Genomic DNA, 26,291 nt, shown 5'->3' with positions numbered 1-26,291 from the left:
ACTTTGTTTAGAGCACACGATCGGAAGAGAGGGAAGGATCGAGGAGTGGAGGATTCTCAAGAACAAGATTATGGAATGTGTTTTCGGGTTAGTGGGTAATGGTTTCGCCATTGTTGCTGCCGATTCTTCGGCGGTACACAGCATCTTGGTTCATAAATCCGACGAGGACAAGATTATGGTTCTCGACTCTCACAAGCTCGTCGCCGCTAGCGGCGAGCCTGGTGACAGGTCGATTTACAGAGCTTTTAGTTACGTTTTTTTTTTCTCAGAAATCTGGGGTTCTTATCCTTTTTTGTTTCCGCTTGTGTCTTTGTAGGGTTCATTTCACTGAGTACATTCAGAAGAATGTTTCGTTGTATCAGTTCCGAAATGGGATCCCCTTGACTACTGCTGCTGCTGCTAATTTTACCCGAGGCGAGCTCGCCACCGCCTTGAGAAAGGTACATAATTACTACTTTGTTTTTCTGACGATTTGAAATGTTTTTGTTAGGGAATTTGGAGGTCCATTTGTACTTTTATCTTCTTTCGATCAAATCTTGGTTATATGGGATGGGATCTAGTTGTCCTGGTACCACAATACTATAGCTCTGGTCTTATTGTCTCTGGGGTGGCTCAGAGTTTCAAATTCATAATCAAATTGAATTCATATTCATGGGATTGGTCTCACATTCAGGATCCCGCGTTGGTTAGAGAAGGGAATAGGGAATGAAGCATTCCTTATAAGAGTATGAAAACCTTTCTTTAACATACGCGTTTTAAAACTGTGAGGTTGACGCTGGCCCCCAAAGAGGATGATTGTGAGATGTCACCTCGGTTGGAGAAGGGAACAAAGTATTCCTTATAATGGTGTGGAAACCTTTCCCTATCAGACGGGTTTTAAAACATCGTGAGATTGACGGCGATACATAGCAGGACAAAGCAGACAACATCTGTTAGTGGTGGGTTTGAGCAGTTACGAGTTGGTTCTTACTCTTGTTAGAAAGAAAATTCTAGCATCCTTACCTTTTTCCTAATAAGATGTCTAGATATGCATGCTAGTGGGTAGCTGTTCTTGTTGATTTCTCATAACATACATAATGTACAAGTGTAACGAGTAGCAAGATTTGGCGGTGTATAGGTTGGACTAGACTCTTAGTAATTTCGTGTTTCTGCATTGCCATTAAGACGATTGATTTTGCCCCATAGTAAGATAGACTAGGTGGTTCAGATGGTGAAGTCTTTGGTAGAATTGTTAGAAGGTCAGGAATAGACTGCGCTGTTCTCGTACTTACGGGCATGGCTACTTGATGATGATAGGTGGACTAAATGATGTTCTTATGCATTGCTATGCCATATGATCATCTTGGATACTCTAATTTGATTACCTATGACTAAAACCCATTAGCTTTTGAAGCACCTCTCTTTCTCACAATGATGCTTCTTAATTGGCCCTACTGATTTTCGAGCTTTCCTTCAAAATTTTTAAAACACTTCTACTAGGGAGAGGTTTCCACACCCTTATAAAGGGTGTTTCGTTCTCCTCCCCAACCGATATGGGATCTCACAATCCACCCCTCTTCAGGGCCCAGTGTCCTTGCTAGCCTTCGTTCTTTTCTTCAATCAATATGGGACCCCCACCAAATCCACCCCCTCTGGGGCCCAGCCTCCTTATTGGCACACTGTCTCGTGTCTACCCCCTTCAGGGAACAGCCTCCTTGCTGGCACATCGCCCGGTGTCTGGCCCACCGCTAACATATGTTTCCTTTTTGGGCTTTCCCTCAAGGTCTTTAAAACGCATATGCTAGAGAGAGGTTTCCAATCCTTATAAAGGGTGTTTCGTTCTCCTCCCCAACCGATGGGATCTCATACAATCCTTACATCTTTTCTGCCTTCCTCCCGAGTTTATTTTGTTCTTGTTAGGCAACTGCAACTATTGGTTGTTACTGAACTAACAGAATCTTTTATTTTCAGAATCCATACTCTGTAAATATCCTACTGGCTGGGTATGACAAGGAGAGTGGCCCATCGCTTTACTACATCGACTACATTGCAACACTTCACAAGGTTGAGAAAGGTGCTTTTGGTTATGGATCCTACTTTTCACTCTCTATGATGGACAGACATTACCATAGCGGCATGTCAGTGGAGGAGGCGATCGAGTTGGTGGATAAGTGCATCGTGGAGATACGTTCAAGGCTGGTTGTGGCTCCACCAAACTTTGTGATCAAGATTGTAGACAAGGATGGGGCAAGGGAGGTTGCATGGCGTCAATCCATTAAAGACACTGGAGCACTTCCAGTCTGAGGAGTTTGACATTGTTGCAGTCTTTTTCTCTGTTTTGTATACAAATCTTATTTCCTGCTGAGGCATGGTTCATGGATCTTTGTTAGGGGCCCATTTGAGTTGCCTCTATTTGTTGATAAGGTTCAATTTAGTTAAATGGATCACTACTATTTTGGCTCATAAATTTTTTGTCATTGTACTTCCAAAACGGATGTTTCGGTCCATACTTCCAAAGGTGTCCATTAGGTGAAAAATTATGCTAAAATAACGAACTTATGAATATAAACGTTTCGAGAACAATATTATTTAGTGTGAGATCCCACATTAGTTGTGGAAGAGAACGAAACAATTCTATAAGAGTTAGGAAACTTCTCCCTAGCAAAAAGTCCAAAGAGAATAATATATGCGGTGTGTTTGAACTGTTACAAATGGTATAAGAGGTAGACATCGTACGATGTGCCAACGAGGAGGATAAGCCTCTAAGGAGGGTGGACATGAGACGATGTGCCAACAAGAATGTTGGGCCTGAAGGAGGTGATTGGGGTATCCCACATCGATTGGAGAAGGAAAAACAGGCCAACGAAGACGTTGGGTTACGAAGGGGGTTGATTGTGAGATCCCACCTCGATTGGAGAGGGGAACGAAACAATCTTTTTAAAAACCTTAAGGAAAGCCGAAAAGGAAAACCCAAGCCCAAAAAGGACAATATTGCTCAAGCTCAAAAAAGACAATATTGACTAGCACGGGTGGACGTTTGATATTTTAATAAAAAGTTAATAAAATTATACCCTAGGAAATGGGTTTACTTATTTATTTAATGATGAATAAATTGAAAAAAAAAAAAAGGGAAAATATGGGAACGCTAGGAATTGGGGCATTAAATAAGACTCACTTGACTGCTAGTGTGCACGGACGCAATACGATCTCTAAAGACTTTCTTGGTGAACCAAACTCCGTTTCCAAAATAATTAGGTTTAGTGTGTAGAATTTACGTTTACACAATTCTCGTGAAGCTCTGTATTAGCGGTGACCCGGAAAGCATCATTGTCTTGAGTGATGACCCCATTTTAACACTCAAATCTCTACTTCTCTACTGCATTCTGCAGTGAACTGGAGCCCCAACATTCCCTTCCAGAGTCTCCGCTGGTTTATAAGCTTCGATCAAAGGTGAGTTTTCTCCGTCTCCATCTTTCCAAGCTAGTTCTCTTATTCACTGACTTTGTTCATACGTTATTCCTGGATTTTGTTGCTTTCTCAATTTCGGCGTCTCCAAGTTTCGTATGTTTTTTTTGGATTTTGGTTGTTGTTCTTATCTGGGTCTTGCTTAATTTTGGAGAATGGATGGTTTAATCTGTTCTGTATTGGGTGTTTTGATTCCTTGATCCGGATTTCTGGGATTTTGGTGGATGATTCTTGTTTGATTCTTCGATTTTGATGGGGTGTTGTGTTTTATGTTATCATTCTCTATTGAGTATTTGAACTTGGAAGAGAAATTCATGAGCGAGGAGTTTAAATCTTATGATTTCCCTTTTCTCCTGTCAGTTTGATGGGTACCATTGGTGATAATTGGGGTGATGATTGTTCTGTCATCAAAGACAGAGGAGAGATTTCCTACATCGACTATGAAGATGATAAATCTGTTTGCAGCTACAATCCTATTGAGGAAGGTCCAATTATCATTTCAGTGCCATTTGCTTTTGTGAATGGCAAACCACAATCAGTTTTTGTAGGAGAATCAGTGGCAGATGCAATTACGATCAAGAACACCACCGATGAATCGGTGGACCTATGGGCTGTTAATATTTATGCATCTAATCCCGAGAACTCGTTTACGCTCTCTCTAATGGAGCCCCCTTCGGCAAATGCGAACATAGAAGTTGTACAAGCTTTTTTGGAGTCCTTTTCGTTGGAGGATAGAATGATCCATCCGGGCGAGACTCTTACTGTATGGCTGTCTTGCAAACCGAAAGAAATTGGCTTGCACACGACTGTTGTGCATTTTGATGTTGGCAATGAGAGAATAGAACGCGTTTCTTTTCTGTTAGCAGATGATAAGATTTCCCAGTCATTGGCTTCTAGGAAGCCGTATTCAAGAGATAGAAAAAAGAGGCACGAGGTAGCAGACTCTTATATTCCTGGCTCACGTCCCATTAGAACGCAAGGTCGAGGATTCAAAAATTTTCTTCCCCATTATGATATCCCAAGAAGAATTAGAGATGAACTTAACAGAAAGGAGACTCCTAGTGCTGTTAGGGAAGGACTTAAAAGAGATACCTACGTTCCCTACTTTATGACTTTGTTGAACATGGAAGAAATACAATTGGAGGTAAATAAATGAGGTTTTGAATGTATTTACACATTTCTGTTTGATATTATATGAAATTTGGTCCGTTATTGCTTGCAGGAAGACATGAGAGCTTACGATATGGAACGTGTAACTATGAAAAGAAAGGGACATCATTTTTTGTGCCTTGAGGTTCCAGGGCTTGCTGAGAGAAGGCCTTCACTTGTCCATGGAGACTTTATTCTTGCCAAGATGCCTTCTGGACATGCAAATGACACGGTTAACGCTTATCAGGTCTTGGTCTGCATTAATATTGAGTTTTCTACTCCTTTGTGTATGCAATCATATTTAGACGTGCTCGTTCAATCTTTTCTGTAATTTGTGGTTTAATATTCAGAATGTTCTTGTCCATGTTCCATAATCAATTCCATTAATGTGCAGGGCTATATTCATCACGTCGAGGCTGATGAGGTTTACCTAAAATTTGCTCCAGAATTTCACGTTAACCACAGAGACTTCAATCTATACAATGTCCAGTTTACCTATAACAGAATTAACATGAGGAGGTTCTATCAGGCTATTGATGCTGCAGATAGTTTGGCAAAGGAGTTTCTATTCCCATATGAGTTTTCGGATAGAAGAGTTATCAAGACTAATCCGCTGGTGCCTATAACTCAAAATATCAACGAGGAACAAATGCGTTGTGTTCAGATGATCCTTGGTTGCAGAGGAGCACCACCTTATTTAGTTCATGGACCTCCTGGTACTGGTAAGACTCAGACCTTGGTGGAAGCTATCCTTCAACTCTACACAACTAGAAAGAATGCTCGTATTCTTGTTTGTGCTCCTTCAAATAGTGCTGCAGACCACATACTGGAGAAACTCCTCAGTGAGGAGGGTGTTGAAATTCGTGATAATGATGTTTTCAGGCTTAATGCAAGCTCACGGCAATATGAGGAAATCAAGCCTGATCACCTTCGTTTTTGTTTCTTTGATGAGCAAATTTTCAAGTGTCCTCCACACAGTGCCCTTGTGCGCTATAGGATTATTGTGTCAACTTATACAAGTACTTCCCTTCTTTATGCGGAAGATATCAAGCGTGGCCACTTCTCTCACATTTTCTTAGATGAGGCTGGCCAAGCTTCAGAGCCAGAAACGATAATTCCTATATCCAACCTTTGTCTTAGGAAAACAGTCGTTGTTCTTGCTGGTGATCCCATGCAATTAGGTCCAGTGATTTACTCTAAAGAAGCAGAAATTTATGGATTGAGTAAATCATATTTGGAAAGGCTTTTTGAATGTGAATATTACTGCACTGGGGATGAAAACTATGTAATAAAGTTGTTAAGAAACTATAGATGTCATCCGGATATCTTACATCTTCCTTCTACATTGTTCTATGGTGGTGAATTAATTGCATGTAAAGATGAAAAAAGTTTCCTCACGGATTCAGCAGATATCCTTGAAGTACTTCCTAGTAAGGAGTTTCCTGTTCTTTTCTTTGGTATCCAAGGTTGTGATGAGAGGGAAGGCAACAATCCATCATGGTTCAACCGAATTGAGGTTAGCAAGGTGGTAGAGGTTATAAAGAAACTGACTGCTGGTGGAAATCTGGTCGACGAAAATATTGGGGTCATAACGCCGTATCGACAACAAGTGATTAAAATAAGGAAAGCCCTTGATAGCCTGGATATGGTTGATATAAAGGTCGGTAGTGTAGAACAGTTTCAAGGACAAGAGAAGCAAGTGATTATTGTTTCTACTGTTCGATCAACGATCAAACATAACGAGTTTGACAGAACCTACTGTTTGGGGTTTTTAAGTAATCCAAGAAGGTTTAATGTGGCTATTACCCGGGCGATATCTCTTCTGGTTATAATTGGCAATCCCCATATAATCTATCAGGTGATTTTTGTTACTTTAGTAAATGTTGTTCAAGATTGAACCCAGCATTATGTTCTTGTAAAATACTGCAGAATCCTTAGACTAATATATACTGGAGATATGGGATAGTGTACTCTTAAATTTATTCATAATAGGCACATTCCCCTCAAGTTTAGTAACTTTTAGCAGATGTAGCGTTGTGAAGTGCCTTAGGGTCTCTCCAATAACTAAGAAGATAACTTGAACATAATGACTTCCAGACTTGGAAGCAAATGTGAAAAATGCTTAATGGCAGGACTTGGTTGTTTTGGCAGGATGTGTATTGGAGCAAGCTATTATGGCAGTGTGTTGACAAAGATTCATATCAAGGTTGCTCCCTCCCTGAAAGGCAGGATCCCACAGATGAGGAACTTCCATGCAATAACGAAGAGGGACCATGTTCAGGATTTGAAGGAGCAGGGAAGAATCATGAGGGACAAAGTTCAGGATTTGAAGGAGCTGACCAGAATCAAGATCTGCCGGAGATGGAATTTTCGAGACCGGTTGTTAATGAAGATGAATGGTCTGATGGTTGGAAGTAACTTTTGCTACAAGTCAAGGAAGAAAGTGGAGAAAGAGAAAATTTTTTGCTTATTTTTTTCTTCTTAGATCTTTGTAGATGTCTTGGAAACATTGTTTATATACTCTACTGTTAATTTAAGAGTGCTTTTGTTTCTAGTCTTTCCTGTTGAAGGTAGAAAATTCCATGCTAATGTTTAAGGCTTCATGATTTGTTTTCAAATCTCTGCGAGAAATCCAACTGGAGAGCTTTCAAGGAGACAAGCAAGTGATGATTTCTCGATGAAGAGAAGATTTAATTTATTATTATTATTATTATTATTATTTTACGGTTGCATGTTCTTAGATTCTATAAACATAATTTCCTGAAGATTCAGATTGATGAAATGCATATAATAAGGAGAAAATCCCAAGAGAATTACCAGGACTATCAGGTTCTTGAATTCCTGGAATCTTCGAGCTTCGAAGAGGAGGCAGAGTTCATGAAGCTGATTAAACAACATAACTCAACAATCTTCAAATTAAGCACCGGAAAACAAGAATTGCTGGAATCAAGAAATTCAAGTCATGAATAAAGAACGAGAGAGCGAGAAATTGAATCACGCTTTCGAATTCATACCAGCACAGAGCGAGTCTGGAGAATTATTCTTCTCCAAATACATTCCACCATTGAGAGAAAAAAAAACGAAGACAGAGCGATCAGCTTCGTACTGTTCAACGGAAAGCCCCAAATCTGAGGTCCTCGACGAAAGTAACATTGGCAAATGCCGCCGAATGGAATCGTAGGCGGAGGAGACCGCTCGCAGCAAGCGGAAGGAACCGTATCGGATCGGCGAAGCAGAGATGTAAGGCAAACATGGCGACAACAAGAGCAGCTCTCTGGTGGCGCATCCGGTCGGCGGCGACATTGCAAACACCCTAACAGCCGTGAGAAGTACAATTAGCGAGATGACGACGCTAAATATCGCCGCCATTGTTGCGGTTCGGAGTTGTAAAGGAGATTACAAAGATCGAACAATCGGAGATTTCTTCTTCCGTCGTTCCGGTTTTAAATGATAAGTCCCTTTTTAAGACGATCAAAATGGCGGGAACAAACTTTGCATACCGAAAATACCCTTAACCGTTTGACAAATAGTTGACTATTTGTATTTATATTTTTCCTCAAATATTTATTTATTTATTTAATTCATAAACTTCTAAAAACTATATATATAAAAATTTAGGATTTTATTAGATATAATTCCATTTTTAAAATTTTGAATATACAAAGAATTAAAATGGACTACAAAAATTTGAATACGTCTCGACCCTTTGGACTCGTGATTTATAATTTGATCACTTATCTTTTTTTATTTTAGCTACTCCAAATAACAAACCAATTAACTCATTTTTCACCGATATTCTTATAAAAATTTTGTTTTTCTTTGAATGCTCGATTTCTAGCCGATAAATAAATACAACAAAAAACTATACAATTAAGCCATAAAGTAACATAAAATAGAGCCTAAAGATATCACTTTTTATGTGCTATCACTTATGCCTACTAAAAAAATAATAAAAAAACAATATAATATAATATACATATCTATATATATACACGGCAAAAAGTTAATGAATTTGGTGATTAGACGACAAAAGAAATAATTGCATAATTTAATATTTTAAAATTTAATGCAAATTTTTTAGAAATGGAAAAATAAATAAATAAACGCAAGTGGAGGGAGAGAGACATTACTTTATTACTTTACTACTTTATTTATTTATTTTGTGAAAGAGAGATGCTTTTCTTAATGGATAATTACATATTAAATTCTTGTCTCGTCTCATTTTCAAATCATAATTTTAAAATAATTTAAAACACCTTTTTCCAATTTATAGAATAAAAGAAATTACACCATTATTTTTAATACAATTCATTCATATAATTTATTTTGTAAATTTATATAAAATTATCAAAATAACTTATTAAATAAAAAGTATTAATGATTTTTTTAAAAAAATATGGGTATTTTTTTAATTTTTTTTAAATGAAGAGTATTTTAGAGAGTTTTTTTAAAAAATTGTAAGATATTATTGAAAATTTAAAAAATTTAGAAATATTTTTTTAAAAAAAATAAAAAATAGTATATTAAATAATAATTAGATGATGGTTCAATATTTGTAGGTCAAGTCTAAATCAACAATTTGCAATTACTGGTCATTTTAATTTAGTCAATTGCAAAAATACACCATATTTTCTTTTATTTATTTATTATTATTGGATAAAATGGATCTAGGTGTCTTTGTCCAAGTAAGCAAGTTGCCAGCTGTCACTATCTCTCATTTCTTCATTTCCTCTCATCTTTTCAATGTAATAATTATGACTAAGAATGGAAATAAAAAATTAGCCTCAAGTTAAAAAATAATTTTATTTTTTATTATTAGTTTCTTTTTTTTTTTTAATCACATCCTAATTTTTTTCAATAAAACAATCAAATTTAATTCGTCAAATCATCTAATCTCATTTTAACGAAACGTTATCAACTAAAAATAACGAGAGCAAGATGAAGGCTTTTAAAATTACACATACGAAACTTACATTAACGATGACGATGATGCAAAATTACAATTTGAACCTAAAAATGATTTACTCGCTCAGTTCTAATTTTATCCGCTTAGTTGTCAAATCATCTAATTTCGTTTTAACGAATTTGACAATTACGTTATCAACTAAAAATAACTCGATTAACGATAGCGAGAGAAGGATCGGGACTTTTAAAAGTACACATACAAAACTTATAATAACGATCACAATGATGCAAAATTACAATTTTAGCCCTGATAATTAAAAAGCCAAAAAAAAAAAAAAAAAGGTATTATGGCCCATGGGTTTCGGCCTTTATGAAGCTTTGGCTGATCGAGCACACGGAGAGACTTTTGCACTGGTTTTTGTGGAGTGAAATGGTGTCGTGTCATTAACAAACCCCCTTTTCGTGGGCCCCAACTGCCATTTGTCAAGGCCTATACAACGTCATCATTAAAAAAAATTTTAAAAATCTAATAATCAAAAGGAAAGAGTCTGACGTGGATGCAATCAAGTCCCAGCTGGTCAATGTGGGGTCCACTGTTTGAAATTTGAGTAATGCAATTGGGTGCGGTGGTTTGATTAATTTAGAGTTTCTTTCTCATTCTCTAATCGAATCCTTCCACGTAAGGGGTTCCCTACGGAAAGGACGTTACGTGTGCCCCTTACGTGGAGGACCCACCTCTTACGTGGACCCATGAAAATTCCTTTTTTTTTTTTTTTTTTTTTTTTAAGAAAAAAGAAAATTTTCAATAATTATTTATCGACCTTATAACCCTAACTAGATTTATCTTTCTCCCTTAAAAAAATAAAATAAAAAACCTTAATTTATATACTTTTTTGCTTACCTATGATTAAATCATATCATTAATGGACAAGATGAAGTGGTTGGGTTCTATATCAAGCTCAAAGTTTATATTAATTTTTTATAGATTAAGACTAAAGTTTAATATATTTCATTGGTAGGCCACCACCTCGTCGATTAAAGTTTTAAATATGATTCCGTCTGCCTCCTAGACCTACTTTGAAGTAATAGTGTCAACATTTTTGCTCAATTATTCTTAGTATATATTATATAAATATTTTGTTGCCTCGAGATAAAAAGGTATCATTTACACTTTATTTTATTCTAAAATAAAGGTTATTTAAAATAATTGTTTTAAATAACTTATAGCTAGACACTAAAATAAAAGGTTTAAGAATGAGACCCGAATAAAGGAGAATTACGTGAATGGACCGAAACAACATCTAAATCAATGGCTCAATCATGAACTTCATGGTTGTTTTACTTTGAGCAATTCTCGGTTGGGTGGCATCCTAGGAATTTTCCTATGATGCATGTGAATGATGACAAAACATGCTGGAATGACTCGTGTTGATCGGTAGAGATAATCTTGACTCTTAACCAACGAAGAGTGTTGATAATGAAAGTCCCACGTCAGCTAATTTAGGGAATGATCATGGGTTTATAAATAACTCCATTGGTTTGAGGCCTTTTGGGGAAGCCCAAAGCAAAAGCCATGAGAGCTTATGCTCAAAGTGGACAATATCATACCATTGTGGAGAGTCGTGTTCGTCTAACATGGTATCGGAGCCGTGCCCTAAACTTAGTCGTGCCAATAGATTGGTAAATCCTCAAATATCGAACAAAGAACTCCAAAAGAAAAAGAGTCAAGCCTCCTCGAAGGCCGTAAAAAATGACTAAGACTCCAAAGGAGTCAAGCCTCGATTAAGGGGAGGCGCACTTTGTTCGAGGGGAGGTGTTGGATGATGAAAGTCCCACATCGGCTAATTTAGGGGATGATGAAAATCCCACATAGGAGGGAATGATGAAAGTCCCACATCGACTAATTTAGGGAATGTCAAGATTATCAGACACCAAATTCAAATTTCGAATCGTGATTTAACATGATTAGATATGAACGGTTGAACTAATTCAATTTTAATACGCCATTAAATTAGAGCCATGATCTCGTTGTCCCAAATAAACCCATTAACCTAATATTCCCCAAAAACATATTAATCAATAAAGAGAAAGGAAAGCTAATTAAAATTAAGTTATAAAACCAAGTAATTATTGTAAAGTAATCAAGGAAGAAAATGGGCATGGGCCCACAATTAAACCAATAATTAACAAAGACCAAATCATTTAGCTTAGCTATTATTAAAAATAAATATTATAAAATAAAAGAGGAAATTGAGTTAAAAGTGTAACCTTCAACAATCCATTAGCTATGAGGTTCTTCAGATTTCTTGGTGCCATGTCACCATCATAATAAATAGCATCTTTCAAGAGATAAGTACCAAAATAAAATTTTATTTACCATTTAAAACGAGATTATTTACGAAATATTTTTATATTTATTTATGCTACGCTTCTTTTTTATGGACTGTGGTGAGAGCGTGTTGAGTTATGGACTTAATTTAATTATAGAAAGACTCGAGTAGAGAAGATTTCAATAGATGGAAAGGAACGTAGTTGTGATATAGTCAAAGTCAATGCCTTTAGTCTTTATATTCATATTTGATAATTAAAATTTTTAAATAATACGTTAACGGTCAATTACTTTAGAACTGAATTATTGTATGATATCATGTAAAGTAAAGGTACTATCACATTTATATATTAAAAAAAAGAATTTAATAGTAATGATTTTATGTTTATTAATAAATTTTGTTTCTAAATCAATTATTTACAAATAAATACATGTTTTAGTTTTTTTTAATTTAAGATTTTCACTTAATTTTTTTATATTTTTTTGAATTAATTCCTTTATATATATATTTTTTATAATTTTGAATTAATGGCTCGTAGTTTATAAATATTTAAATTGTCACTCCTTGATAAAATTTTAGAGAACAATAAACATATAAAATTAAAACGAAAAAAATTATAATATTTAAAAAATTTAAAAAGTCTAAAACCTTTGGTACGACAAACCATAACCTCATCTTATACTTAAAATTCTAGTTTATTTTAAACCTAATTTACGGAGGGAATACGAAAACTATGAAAGACGGGTATAAATACATTTATTCAACGACTGAATAATCTCTTCTTCATATTCAAAACTCTGGTGACGTAGAAAATTTTCTTTATTGGATAAAATTTTGATAAATAGTTTATATTTTTTTAAAACTTTATAATTTAATTTAAAAAATAAAATTATTTTCCTCGATTTTTGGGAAATTAAATATCATGAAAGCGTGGGGTGAGATTGGTTGAGTTAGGCACTGTGATCATGAAACATTATTGAGACACTCTCGGTCACAGGCACTCTCATCAGCTGTTCATCTTTTCAAAACGGGCCCCTCCATATTGTTTCACTCCGTTGAAAATCCCCATCAGGCCCCTACGTTGACTCTTGACTATAACTACATTTGCAGGGTAATTCCGTCATTTAGGGAGGTAGATAATGCCATAAATTTCATAATAATAATAATGAGAGAAAATAAAATTAAATTAAATAACCGTGGGGGTGGGACCACGAGGAAACATTGGAATGATGTGGGGCCAGACCAGACCACACCAAGAATCCTGCTGTTTAACTGGAGTTAAGTGGGGCCCATTCTTTTTTTCTTTTTAATTATTATTATTTTTTTGTGTTTATGCGGCCGATGAGTCCGGGCTTGATGATGATGGGCCCCACGACCCGGTCCGTGAACTTTACAACCCCGTTTATAACTCTACTGTGGGCTCCACACCAACCCCCTCATCTCTCTCTCTCTCTCTCTTTTACTTTAGCCGAATTAAGTTCACAGCTGACTCGAGAGAGCTACGAACCACACCAAGCCAAGCCAAGCCGATCCCGTAGATTTTGTGAAATTTTAAAAAATATTTATTATATCTAATAATTTTTAAATTTAAACTAATATAGTTCTTTAATATTTATCTTTAAATTTTGTATTTAATGTGCTAAGAAAATTTACTAATTAATTAGCTTCAACAAATATAACTGATTTATATTCTTCATTTTTAAATAGAATCTTATAAAAAAAAATCAAAATATTGTGGAAAAAAAAATGAAGAGAGAGAAAATGTGAGTGTCGGGTCAGTGGGTGTGGGTGTGGGTGTGGGCGTAGGGACCAAGTTGTCTTGTCAGCCTCCGGCGTGGGAGTTTATATATTCTTCCATCATCTCCTCTGTTTTCTTCCACCCCTTCTTCTTCTTCTTCTTCTTCTTCTTCTTCTTCTGGTTTTTTAATTTTTATGAAAACTTTCATAACAAAAATGGAAACTAAAACACGAAGCCGGAGGGGGGATTGATTAACTAAACTCTTCTCTGTTCATCCAGTTTCTTAAATGGAAGCCACCGAAATTTTAGTTCCGGTGAATAAATCCCAACCCACGGCGGTGTCCGATCATCTTGTTCCGGTGAGATTCATGTTTGAATTTCTCATCTGGAGAACTGTTTTTGGTTTTTTTTTTTAATTTTTTGATGTTGTGATTTCAGGGGGCTACTCATTGATACTGGGGAGTTAGATCTAGAAGTAGAATTTGATGGCCGGCGGCGGTGGCGGTGGCGGTGGCGGTTGTTTGTCTTCTCCGACGAGTAGTAATAGGAAATTGACTTCGTCTTTCTTTGGTTCTCCGAGGTTGTTTGAAACAGAGGCTATAATGAGTCCAACGTCAATTCTCGAGCCATTTTTGGGTCTGAGGAATTCGTTTTGGTCGGAATCAAGTTCGCCCAGAACGCCGATTACGGAGTCCAAACGGCCGTGGGATTCAAAAGGGATCGGTCTCGCCATTGTTGATGCTCTAACAGAAGAGAATTCTAATCCGAAACCAACAAAACCCGAAACCCGTTTGGTTCTGTTGGGATCTCAGTTGAAGATTCAAATCCCTCCTCTACCGCCGTTCGTTTCTCCGGCTGACGAGGAATTCGGGATCAAGACGAGGAATTCCCATCTGGGTTCCTCATCCCCTGTTTCATCTCTGTCGCCGCCGAAGAAATCGGCGTTCGGATCCTCGAGCTCGAACTCCGGCCAGGAGACTCCGAATTCCCCTCTGGTTTTCACCGGCTGTCTCTCCGCCGATGAAATCGAACAATCAGAGGATTACACCTGCGTGATCTCTCACGGCCCAAATCCTCGAACCACTCATATCTTCGGCGATTGCGTAATCGAAAGCGGCTCCGGCGTATACTCACCGGCGAGGAAAGAAAATGGAACAAGCTTTTCCCCAGAAAATTTCCTCAGTTTCTGCGACAATTGCAAGAAGAATCTAGAACAGGGGAAAGATATTTACATGTACAGGTCGGAATCCAAAATTAAAAACATATTAAACCTCATAAATGATCATTAATTTCTGATCCGTTTAATTAATTTTTCAGAGGCGAGAAGGCATTTTGCAGCCATGAATGTCGATTCCAAGAGATGATGCTAGAGGAAGAAGACGACTGAAATGAAGAAAGCGCCATGGAAATGGAAATTATTGGAACGATTCCCATGTCTTTGTGCTCTGTTTTGTAGAGTTGGAATTTTGTTGTATGTTTGTTTAATTACAGGATTTTTTTTTTTTTTTTTTGCCCTTTTAATATTTCATTGTCGTAATAATGAAAGCTATTATATTATGTGATTAATCTCTACTCTTAATCAACTCTTAATTATGCACTTACCACTAATGACATTATTAAACTTGCTTTATTTCTTTGTCTCCCACCTTCTTTCACATTATCTATACATAATAATAATTACTTCTATTTTTTTTAGCTCAATTTTTTTAAAAAAAATATTTATATATTTTTAAAAGATGCAATATTATTTTTTAGCCTCTTATAAACGTACAAAAATATCTTTAAAATTAAGTTAAAAAAATATCCTTTTACTTTTAATAATATGTCAAAAATACCCTTCGAATTTTAAACTTTTAATTTCTTTTTTTAAATAAAAATACTTCAATATATTGACGGTAATTATTTGATTAATGTAAGAGTAATGATTAATAATATTTTAAGAGATTACATATTTCATAAAAAACCAACTTCTCATGCTAAGTTTAGGTTAAAATAAAATTACCAAAAGGCCCTTACGGGCTTCATTCATGGGCCGAAATTGTAGCTAAACGGGCCAAGGCCCAAAATTCAACAAAAGGGGGGGGGTAGTATCGTCATTTCACAAGAAACTATAGAGCATTTTCACCTGGGCGAAGTCGCAGAATCTGAAAGGGACAAGAAACTCCAGAAAAAAAGGAAGTTTGGATCCGTTTCAATCCCAAGTACCCGATCCGATTTGGACGACGACACGCTTCTGTGCTCCAACAATGGTAAGATCATCAATCAATCAAACTCAAGTTATTGAATCAATGTTGTTGAAATCGAGTTTGAATTTGTGAAAGATTTATGATAATCCCTTTTGAACTGCTTAATTTCTGAACGCCATTGCTTTCTAAGTTCTAACAAATTTCTGCATTTGATGCACTGCCATCGCTAATCAAACAAATTTCTGCCGGGGCTTTCTTAAAGTAGATATTATTGTTGGATGATGAAAATCTCACCTCGGCTAATTCACCAGGGAATGATCATGGGTTTATAAGTGAGTAATACTAACTCCATTGGTATGAGGCCTTTTGGGGAAACCCAAAGCAAAGCTATGAAAGCTTATACTCAAAGTGGACAATATCATACCATTGTGGAGAGTCGTGTTCGTCTAATAATTACCACATGAATTTACCATTGTTATCTTTCGCTGTTGGTGGAATTGTGAGTTCCTAATTTAGTGGCTTACCGGTGGATTCTTAATATAAGCATTAGAGTATCAGTCTTATTACCTTTGTTGACATCAGCAGTTGCTCTTCTTGTTGAAGAAAATGTGTTTGTGAGAGATCTTCCCTTGTGGAGATGAAAACGAAGCATTTTTTATAAGACCGTGGAAATCTACGCAACGGACTAAAATTGGTTTCGGATTTTCATTATGTCTGAGTACTTGCTATATGGCTTAGGTTTTTCTTATTACTGGTTTAAATCATCACAGTTCTTGGTCAGGTAGTATGTTTTTGTTGAAATGCCACTCTGATGTCCTTAATATTTCATATGCATAGTAAGACATAGAAAGTGGGAGATTTGAAGGGGAAAACTCCATGATAATGCACCAAGAAACAATTGGAACTAATATTATGAGAAGATATCTAAAATAATTGGAACTATTATTCCTTGATGTTCATCAGTTTGTTCTTATTCTTTATTCGACACATGCTTGAAATAATGTTAGATCTTTTGCTGGCAAAACTAATGAAGGAGAAGAAAAAACAAAATCAATATCTGTGGATTTATAAGGATATTGCCTTGATTTTCTTACTGTGTTAGAAGGACCACTTGATTGCACTTATTATTCTCTTTCAAATCGTTTCCCTTTCAGGCAATACAAGTTATAGTTGATGCCTGCTCTTATTTTTAGCTTTGTTTTCTTCTCATTGTTTGGCTTCGTTCTTCTGTGGAAAGGCTAACATCAAGTCGTTTTTCAGGCTTCTTTCATGCTGTTCTTGTGGTAGCAGCAAGAACATATCCACTGGGAATAGAAGCCACAGTTTTTCCAACTCTCATGTCTTATAGCAACGGAGGGAGCCTTCATGGAAGTCTGGTAGGTGCTCTGCCTTGACTTAGCTCGTTGGTGTCACTAATGATAGATTTGAATTTTTGACCTCTCTAGAAACGTTAGAAATGTTTGTGCAATCTGAGCTAGTGTTGCCTTTCCCCTCCTTGACTCTTGACTATAACAGCCCAAGCCCACCTCTAGCAGATATTGTCTTCTTTAGAACACGTCTTAGGTTTTTAGAACACGTCTACTAAGGAGAGGTTTTCACACCTTTATAAAGAACGTTTCATTCTCCTCACCAACCGATGTGAGATCTCACAATCCACCCCTTTTGGGGTCCAACATCCTAGCTCACACTCGTTCCCTTCTCCAATTGATGTGGGACCCCTCAATCCACCTCCTTTCGGGACTCAGTGTCTTTGCTGGTACACCGCCTCGTGTCCACCCTCTTCAGGACTTAGCCTCCTTGTTAATACACTTTTATAAAAAATGCTTCGTTTTCGTGTCCAACCGATATGAGATCTCACAATCCACCCCACTTCGAGACCTAACGTCCTCGCTGGCACCTGTTCCCTTCTCCAATCGAGGTGGAACCCCCCAATCCACCCCCTTTTCGGGGCCCAGTGTCCTTGCTAGCACACCTCCTTGTGTCCACCTCCATTCGGGACGTAGCCTCTTCATTAGCACACCCTTATAAGGAATGATTCGTTTGCCTCTCCAATCGATGTGGGATCTCACATTGTCCTTCTTCTGGATGAAAACCCAGATCTCAGCTGAAAAGAGAGCTCAGACATAGAAATGAAATCAATTTAAGTCTCATCCTAGCTTCCTCCCCACCAAAACAGAAGAATTTTTGCAACAACTGTAGATATTTTGAAAAACTTTCTTGTCACACAATTAAAACAATTCATAGATTGCCAAACATTGCTGCCGACCAGAATCAAATAGAGTCTTGTAGATTGTGACATTGATTAACGCTATATCTGGCGCACATAGACCTTTCCATTTGGATATGGACATGGCTTTGTGCATCATCAAGGGACCCAAAGAAACGTCTCATGTGGTTGGCGGATTCTGCAGTCCACATGGTGGGTCCTGTTTTTTTGCCACATACTCTCATTCCTATCCCAATTTCATTAACCAGAAAAAGCTTCCTTATGAGTCGTCAAACCAGCCAGAAACCTGCCCAAGTTGCTAGGCAGCTACCATTCAATAGTAGTACTGGATTTTATTGCATGCTCCTATTTCATGCTCCTATTTCTGCTGTATGTTTGTGTTCTGAATGAGTCTGAAGCCCACCGTTAACGGATATTGTTTTTTTTTTGTTTTCTTTTTTTGGACGTTTTTCAAAGTTTTTAAAACGTATTCAGAAGTTTCTACGCCCTTATAAAGAATGCTCTATTTTTCTTCCCAACCGACATGGGATCTCCCAATAACGAGCATTCTGCCGTCTTTTGATTTGATATGAGTTAGAACAAAAGAAACCGGGAGAGGAAGGGGGAATGCATGTGGGTTGCCATGTGAAGATTGTATTGTTCATTAATTTCTTGAACAAACTTCACCTAACCCCATAATAATAATTGTCTTTCAAAATAAAATATTCTCATATTCCTCATCTAATTTTAAGTATGCCCATTTTTGTTTTGTTTTTGGAGCTTAACTCATCAGTTCGGGTTGGGGTTGGGTTTGGGTTTATTTTGTCTCATTCAATATCAAGAACTAAAATTGCTACGAAGCGGGAGGGAAAATGAAGTCGATTTCTTTTTCTTTACACACATGATTGATTATTGAGTAGAAGATTTTAGGTAGATTTGATTTGTGGGTTATTGCAATGAAGATGAGACATGAGAAGCCGAACACTCGTTGTAAGCCCATTTGGGTTGCCGGACATCCACCGGACATCCACCGGACAACCATTTAGTTGTCTTGAGTGTGACATTTGATCCCTACTGTTAGGGCTTCTCACCAACCCCACATGTTTCTTCCCTTTCTCTCAAACTTCTCATATTCTTTTCATATTCCATTTAAGTATTTCCTACATACTCCACATCTCAATCATACCTACCCTATATATATTTACGCTTTATCAGCCCAAACTCGTGTCCTCGACCTTGATATAGCTCGATCATCTATAACCTAAATATGAGTTGGACTCTACATGTCAATCATTCTAGCCAACATTTACGCTTAATCAGTTCCAACTCGAGTCGTCGACCTCAATGTAGCTTTATCGTTTGCTCACCTAAATGCAGCTGAATTGGACCCTACATGCCAATCATTCTAGCCAACGTCTACGCTCGGTCAGTTTGAACTCTAATGACCAATGTTTATGTAGTTTACTCATATGATCACATGATCGAAACGGTGTATTAACCAATTACGCGTTATCTACTATTTCTTTTGACTCGATTCTTTTATCTCAATTTATTATTGGATCATTAGTACACACGTTTTTTATTTTTATATCACACATCGAGGACATGACATGAATTTGAAAAATCGTCCGGTACCCAAAATGTTTTTATTACAATTTTAATTCCTATGATTTAGAGAAAGTTAAAATTCAGTTAGAATAAATCTTTACGTTATAATAAAATTCTCACCTATACGATAACAAGATAACAAAATGAAATATAGTATAAATAAATTAAAAGAAAAACTATATATTAAATGGAATCCACATGCATATATTGCACAAAATTCAAGAACATATTGATGAAGAAATATTGGTGGGAGAGTTTGATATGATATGTTTGAGTGTTTACATCAAATTCCAGTTGTTCAAATTAACTATAATGCATTTAATTTTTCCATTAAATAACACCTAAAATAAATAAATAAATAAAGAGAGGTCGGAGTGGGTGTGCTTTTGCTCCGCCGCCGCCACCACCACAACCACCGCCCTCCATTACAGAATGTTGCATTTAATTTCATGATTAATTGATATGTTACATCAATCATTTAATAAACCATTTAGAAAAGAGTCCACTTCACGTTACATTAAAATCTTGTTTGACTCGAGATTCGAAATAGTTTTGAGTTCATAAAGTTTGAGATTGAAAAAAAGCTTAATAAGAACGCTTTTTATCTAAACTCTTATTTAATCATCTCAAATTTTATCTTAATTGACATAAATTGTGTTAAAGATAAAATTTTAAATATTTATTAAAAAAATTATCAAATTTTCTATAAATTTAATAGGATGAAATTCAAGTTTAAAAAAAAAAAACTGTTTTAAAGGATCGATTTAGATTTTATTTTAATAATTATTTAACTATCCTTTGAAAAAATAAATAATACAAATTTTAAATTTTGATAGGCAAAATATTCAATAATAATTAGATTTTGAATAAAATATTATTCATTTAGAAAATAGTATGCTAAAAATAGCCACCACTAAGATTTTAAATCTTTATTATTTTAGATATTTAAAAAAATTTCTAAAATAAATTATTTAATCTAAAATATCATAAGGTGGCTATGGGATTAATGTGACATTAATTCTAAATTCCCTAATGATATGATCGCTTTTAAAATTAGTCTTAGCCCTTTAAATTAATTAATGATGCAAACAAACAATCATTATTGCATCATTTATAACACACTGATTTAAAAAATATTAAAAATTAAAATTTGAATTGCTTGTTGTTGGGGGCAAAACATGAGAATAGGACATGACTAAATAATTAAAAACAAAGCATATCATTATAATATATTTTTTCATTTTTTTTTTTTTTTTTTTAAATATGTTACTTTCTTTTTGTTAAAGTTTGGAACTTTATATTATTCATATGAAGCCAAAAAGTTGTTTGCATTATTACATTATTACTTTGTATCTAACTATGTTAAAATTTGGATAAATAATTAAAAACTTTAAAATCACTCTCAAACATCTTCTAAATATCCATCTAATCCATTTAGTAAACACGTTGATTCGTATTTGTGAGGTCCCACATCGGCTAGAGAGTGAAACTAAACATTTCTTAGTAGTCGCGCTTTAAAACTGTGAGGCTGACGGCGATACGAAACGGGTCAAAGCAGACAATATCTACTATTAGTGGGTTTATGTGGTTACAAATGATATTAGAGCCCGAGACTAGATGATGTGCTAGTGAAGATGCTGGGGGTGGGCCCGTAAGGGAGGTGAATTGTGAGATCCTACATCGGTGCACCGAGTGGTGGGCTAGTGAGGACACTGGGACTGAGCCCTCAAGAGGGTAGATTGTAAGATCCCACATCGGTTGAAGAGGGGAACGAAGCATTTCTTATAAGGGTGTAAAAACCTCTTCCTAATAAAGACGATAATTTGAAGTAAAGGGTATAGTTTATAAAAGAGTGAAAGAAATGGTTTGCATAAGTGGATGTGTAAATTGGTGAACCCACCAAACATACTTGAAAATACACTTCCATATACTTAGAAGCAATGATTTTGAGCATAAAATGAATAAAATTGAAGAAATTGAAGAAATGGGTAATTAAAAGGTGTAAAGTGGAGTGATTTAGTTCCACATATTTGGTTTTTGGATTTTAATGGGACCAAAGCATCAAATATTAATTGCTAGAAAGGGCCAAGTTAGGGCCACCCTTGACCCACCTTTCTTTCATTTTCCATTGCCCCATGTTCCCTTAGAACATGGAGCAAATTATGGCACATTTCCCTTTCTTAATTCAACCCAACCCCTCTCCTACCTCTCTTTTTTTCACTCAAACCCTCGCCCCACGCATTACCGTTCACAACTCAATCCAACCCAGTTCTTTATAGATATTGTCCTCCTTGAATTTTCCCTCTTGAGTTTCCTCTCAAGGATTTTAAAATGCATTTACTAGGGAGAGATTTCTACACCCTTATAAAGAATGCTTCGTTGCCTCTCCAACCGATATGGGATCTCACACGTCGGTTACAAATGTCAAATATTCTTAATCTTCATAATCATCTTAGAAGGAGGGTAGGTCGAGTTGGACAGTAACCCTATTTTCCAGGTTTGTTGGGTTTGTGTCAAAATTTTCAATTTTTTAAGAAATCAACCAAACCCAACTAAATTTTTATAATTTGGATTAGATAGTTCGAATTAGTCGAGCTTTCGAGTCACGTAAACACACGTGAATGGGTAGGTTTCTTCGTGAATAATTATGTAACTATAAACACATGTATTAATAGGTTTATGGAATACACAACATAAAAGTGAGTGAGGTGAGCAGACAATTTTTTAGAGAAAAGAAAGTTGAGTAAAATAAAAAGAAGGCATAGCCCACTTTGAGCTTTCCACTTTCCATAGCCATTTGTTCTTGATGTTCTTGATGTTCTTGAATGGAAGAGATAGAAACAGTGAAGTGCGAGTGCTGTGGGTTAAAAGAAGAGTGCACACAGCATTACATATCTCAAGTCAAGGCCAACTTCGACGCCAAATGGCTCTGTGGCCTCTGTTCTGAAGCCGTTCATGACGAAATTTTCAGATCCAAAAACCCGCCGCCGTCCGCCGGGATTCAAGACGCCGTCAAAGCCCACATGCTCTTTTGCCGGAAGTTCAAATCTAACCCCGCCGTTAGAGTCGCCGACGGCATGAAGCAAATCTTGAGAAGACGCTCTTCCGACTTGTCGTCCTCCCACTCCTCTTCTCCTTCTTCTTCCTCCTCATCCTCCACTTCTTCCCAGGTTCGCGACATGTCGTCTTTCTCCTCCTCCTTTACATAATTTTCCACTCTACACCATTCAATTCCCTTTCAATATTAATAATAATCCTTCCTCTCTCTGTGTTGTTTTTTTTTTTATGCATGAAAAGTTAAAAAAAAAAAAATCAATTTTATACTCTATCGAGCATAAAAATTTTCGATTAATAGTTCGTTACACACAAATCCACTTTTCTTCGATACCCGAGTCGAGTTGGTCTCACTTTGATTAGTTGCATCGCCTATTTCTCGTTCTGGCTCGGGAGCCAAAACAATTTCTTTACGAACTCACTTGACCCCAGCCCAAATATCCAAGTGGGCCCAATGAGAAGAGACCCCCTACACTCTCTCTCTCACGTATTCACCTCCACCAGAGTCCCTCTTTAGGATCGGTCTTATGATGAATAGCTGCCCCTGGGGTTACTCGCGATTGGTAATAGCATAACCAGAAGAGGGGTAGGGGAAAGAAGGTTACGCGCTGGTTAATGCAGCGCATCTGTCTCGGGATATGTGAATCATTTAAATTTTTACTAAAAATATATTTGAATAAATTTGAATGATTAAATTAAATTTAAGAATTATTATTATTATTAATATTATTTGGGTAATAATGTTGTTGGATTAAGTGGGATTTAAGGAAGTTTGAGTGTGCTTCAATTGAAGTCAAATGATATTAATTATCTCAGTTGGGTTGATTAAGATGTAAGATTAGTGTAATTAAAATTAATTAATGTATTAAAAAAATATAATGTAATTGAATTGTTTATAAAGTTTTTATACAAATATATATATACAATAAAGTAGCACCAACACTAAATCTCATTTATGATTTAATATGTCATTTTTTTTTGTGGATAGGACACATTTTTAGGTCACCTTGCCCTGTATAATAACGACATTTTATCATATAATACCATTAATAAAATTTTCTTTTATTCAATTTATTGGATTTCACATAGTTATTGATTTTTTTTAAATAGTGACATATTAAATATATTAATAAATAAGTTCAAATGGGAATAGTTTTTTAATTTATGACCCAATTTGTGTGTGAATTTTGGCTATAAATTCGGCTGGGGTGTTTTCTGTCAAAAGGTTAAAATGGGCCAACCATTTTGGGCCGACCATGTTGGGCTCTTTAACACCACTTAGTAGGCCCATTAATACATTACCAAACGTTTTGGGCCGACCATATTTGGGCTCTTTAACACCACTTAGTAGGCCCATTGATACATCAGCAAACTTCAAATAAGTTTAAATTATTATTTTGATAACTATATGTCTGAAAATTTCATTTTTTATATTTTTAATAAATATTAAAATAATTCATGCCATTAGTGATACGTGGAAATCACTGCAAGGGGAGTAAGATTCGGATTATCTTGTTGATCGAATATCTCAAGGCAAGAACATTGTTTGAGATTCGAATCACTCCACAAGTAAGATCGATCACGTCTATAGCTTGAATGATTCTTGTTGATCAAATGTCTCAAAGCAAGAACACTTGTTTGAGATTCGAATCACTTCACAACCAAGATTGATCATGTTGAGCTTGAATGATTCTACATGCAACCTAAACTATGTAGAATTGCAAAGAAACTTACCCATGGACTAAAGAAGAGTACATATGCTTCTTTTACTATATTTTCCAAGTTTACTTACCAATACAACATACATGATTTTATACCGCCTCTAAATCTTAAAATAAAAAAATCTTAAAATATATTAATAAAATACAATGACTCTAAATTGTAATCCACCTAAAATTAATAACATGAAATTTTATTCTTTTTCAACGTGCATGAATTCAAATATATTTTGAAATTTCAACCCTATTTTCTTCACATTTTCGCATATGGTATGATTGATGTCTCTTGGTTTATATCAATTAGTTTTTATTTACATTTATATAAATTTTGGAAATAAGTTTCTATCAAAATTATTATTATTTAAAATAATAATAAAACTTCAATTAATAGGGAGGATTAAATCTGACAATAAATTGTCGATTTTACCAATAATGATTTAACCGAGACATTGACAATGAAAAAAGCACTGCATATAAATTTGATATCTTGACAATGTTATAAGCAGTGACACTATTTTTCTCGTGAGATCAAGTTCATGGTAGCAATTGTGACATTGTACCAAGCGTTGTGGTTGAGAAAATTGTTGAGCGAAATGACGGGAAGTGAATTAAAGTCGGTAACTCTGTAGGTCGACAACAAATTTGGGAGTGCATCGATGAAAAATGCAGTTTTAGGGACGTAGCGAACACTTTACCCATTAATTCCGATTCCAACACCAATTCGTTGATGATTCTTCCCTTTCCTTGAACACCAACTCTATGATCAACATTTTGATTCCTTTTTGGAATCCATCTTCCTTCCTTTCTTTACCAGACAATCACTTTGTTTCTTCCAAGTTCATCCAATGTCGACCAGCCGGAATATCTCTCCTCCTCAATCGCTTCCGGGTTTAAACCCTAACAAACTGCGGCGGTTGCCCCATCTTTTCAGCCGGGTTTTGGAGCTTCCCTTTTTTAAGTCCGATGCCGATATTTCCATTTCCGAAACCTCTGATTGCTTCCGATTCGTAGCGGAAACTGATGGACTCCGCCGCGAGTTTAGGGCGCACACGGTTCATATCCATCCCGGAGTCCTCAAGGTTGTGATTACACAAATTGGGGCTCTGGAGTTGAAGTTAGATGAACTGGAAATCGATACGTGGAGATTTCGACTGCCGGAAACGGCTCTGCCGGAGCTTGTAACCGCCGCGTTCGCCGGCGGAAAGCTGATCGTGACGGTTCCGAAGACGGAAGACGCCGGAAAAGGTGCGTGGGGGGATAAGAAAGGGGATTGTTTAGTCAATCTTGCTCGCTCTGTTTCCATTTTTCATATATTGAAAGGAATTTAATGAAATTTGAGCTTTCTATTGAATCGTTCGGCGCTTTGTTTAGAGACGTTTTCGGGTTTTCACACCCTCATAACCAATCTTTTGTTCCACTCTCATGTGAGATCTCACCGTTTTTGTAACAACACGAACGAATTGCTAGCACATATTGTCAGCTTTGATCAGTTACATATAGCTCTTTAGACTCACGATTTTAAAATACGTCGATCAGGGAGAGGTTTTGAGGTTTCCACACTTTTATAAACAACGTTTTGTTATTCTCTCCAACCGATATGAGATTTCACAATTTTTGTAAACGCTAGTAGATATTGTCTACTTTAGTTCGTTATGTATCACCGTCAATCTTACGATTTTAAAACGCGTCTATTAAGAAAGAATTTCAGGTTTCCACATTCTTACAAGAAATTTTTCGTTCTTCTCTTCAACCGATGTGGGGTTTCACAACTTTTGTAACAGCCCAAGCTAACCGCTAGCATATATTGTCCCTGCTACGTATCGTCGATCAAACAATTTTTGTAATAGCCCAAACCAACCGCGAGTAGATATTATCCACTTTAGGCTGTTACATATCATCGATATCACAATTTTTGTAACAGGGCAAACCAACTGCTAACAGGTATTGTCTACT

At 36.2% G+C, this 26,291-nt stretch overlaps 5 protein-coding genes across 9 annotated transcripts; 4 read left to right on the top strand and 1 right to left on the bottom strand.

Annotated features, from left to right (window-relative positions):
- The first annotated feature begins 1 nt into the window (after position 1).
- LOC111436791 (proteasome subunit beta type-2-A) lies at positions 2–2,447 on the top strand. Its single transcript, XM_023074528.1, has 3 exons — positions 2–228; positions 317–440; positions 1,951–2,447. The coding sequence occupies exons 1-3, from the start codon at positions 71–73 to the stop codon at positions 2,281–2,283; spliced, it is 615 nt and encodes a 204-aa protein (XP_022930296.1). The 5' UTR covers positions 2–70; the 3' UTR covers positions 2,284–2,447.
- A 739-nt stretch (positions 2,448–3,186) lies between these two features.
- Positions 3,187–7,196, top strand: LOC111436784 (probable RNA helicase SDE3). Of its 4 annotated transcripts, none has more exons than XM_023074517.1 (5): positions 3,187–3,428; positions 3,790–4,588; positions 4,667–4,846; positions 4,988–6,451; positions 6,745–7,196. In XM_023074517.1, exons 2-5 carry the CDS (start codon positions 3,809–3,811, stop codon positions 7,009–7,011), a joined length of 2,691 nt encoding a protein of 896 aa, XP_022930285.1. In that variant the 5' UTR covers positions 3,187–3,428; positions 3,790–3,808; the 3' UTR covers positions 7,012–7,196. The 4 variants fall into 4 exon arrangements, with proteins under 4 accessions (XP_022930285.1, XP_022930286.1, XP_022930287.1 ...); XM_023074518.1 differs by having other exon boundaries at positions 3,187–3,429; positions 3,805–4,588; XM_023074519.1 differs by having other exon boundaries at positions 3,187–3,429; positions 3,791–4,588; positions 4,667–4,840.
- A 222-nt stretch (positions 7,197–7,418) lies between these two features.
- Positions 7,419–8,013, bottom strand: LOC111436771. The gene is made up of 3 exons (XM_023074499.1): positions 7,608–8,013; positions 7,518–7,533; positions 7,419–7,476 (listed from the first exon to the last, which is right to left on the bottom strand). The coding sequence occupies exons 1-3, from the start codon at positions 7,960–7,962 to the stop codon at positions 7,419–7,421; spliced, it is 429 nt and encodes a 142-aa protein (XP_022930267.1). The 5' UTR covers positions 7,963–8,013.
- Positions 8,014–13,677: 5,664 nt separating this feature from the next.
- Positions 13,678–15,132, top strand: LOC111436789 (protein MARD1-like). Of its 2 annotated transcripts, none has more exons than XM_023074525.1 (3): positions 13,678–13,925; positions 14,005–14,790; positions 14,884–15,132. In XM_023074525.1, exons 2-3 carry the CDS (start codon positions 14,052–14,054, stop codon positions 14,928–14,930), a joined length of 786 nt encoding a protein of 261 aa, XP_022930293.1. In that variant the 5' UTR covers positions 13,678–13,925; positions 14,005–14,051; the 3' UTR covers positions 14,931–15,132. The 2 variants fall into 2 exon arrangements, with proteins under 2 accessions (XP_022930293.1, XP_022930292.1); XM_023074524.1 differs by having other exon boundaries at positions 13,683–13,925; positions 14,005–14,806; positions 14,884–15,071.
- A 9,768-nt stretch (positions 15,133–24,900) lies between these two features.
- On the top strand, positions 24,901–25,679 carry LOC111436792 (17.4 kDa class I heat shock protein-like). The gene has a single exon (XM_023074529.1). The coding sequence runs from the start codon at positions 25,184–25,186 to the stop codon at positions 25,664–25,666; it is 483 nt and encodes a 160-aa protein (XP_022930297.1). The 5' UTR covers positions 24,901–25,183; the 3' UTR covers positions 25,667–25,679.
- Positions 25,680–26,291: the final 612 nt, after the last annotated feature.

This window comes from Cucurbita moschata, unplaced genomic scaffold (genome assembly GCF_002738365.1).
Source record: "Cucurbita moschata cultivar Rifu unplaced genomic scaffold, Cmos_1.0 Cmo_Scf00060, whole genome shotgun sequence".
Classification (NCBI taxonomy): domain Eukaryota; kingdom Viridiplantae; phylum Streptophyta; class Magnoliopsida; order Cucurbitales; family Cucurbitaceae; genus Cucurbita; species Cucurbita moschata.
The sequence above is the reverse complement of the archived record's forward strand: the minus strand, read 5'-3'. Positions and strand labels throughout refer to the sequence as shown.

Coding starts and splice junctions, on each gene's coding strand:
- LOC111436771 (XM_023074499.1), bottom strand. CDS start 7,962: ATGGCGGCGATATTTAGCGTCGTCATCTCGCTAATTGTACTTCTCACG.
- LOC111436789 (XM_023074524.1), top strand. CDS start 14,052: ATGGCCGGCGGCGGTGGCGGTGGCGGTGGCGGTTGTTTGTCTTCTCCG. Junction 14,807..14,883: donor AAAGATATTTACATGTACAG/GTCGGAATCCAA, acceptor TTAATTTTTCAG/AGGCGAGAAGGCATTTTGCA.
- LOC111436792 (XM_023074529.1), top strand. CDS start 25,184: ATGTCGACCAGCCGGAATATCTCTCCTCCTCAATCGCTTCCGGGTTTA.
- LOC111436791 (XM_023074528.1), top strand. CDS start 71: ATGGAATGTGTTTTCGGGTTAGTGGGTAATGGTTTCGCCATTGTTGCT. Junction 229..316: donor AGCGGCGAGCCTGGTGACAG/GTCGATTTACAG, acceptor GTGTCTTTGTAG/GGTTCATTTCACTGAGTACA. Junction 441..1,950: donor TCGCCACCGCCTTGAGAAAG/GTACATAATTAC, acceptor TTTTATTTTCAG/AATCCATACTCTGTAAATAT.
- LOC111436784 (XM_023074517.1), top strand. CDS start 3,809: ATGGGTACCATTGGTGATAATTGGGGTGATGATTGTTCTGTCATCAAA. Junction 4,589..4,666: donor TGGAAGAAATACAATTGGAG/GTAAATAAATGA, acceptor TATTGCTTGCAG/GAAGACATGAGAGCTTACGA. Junction 4,847..4,987: donor TTAACGCTTATCAGGTCTTG/GTCTGCATTAAT, acceptor ATTAATGTGCAG/GGCTATATTCATCACGTCGA.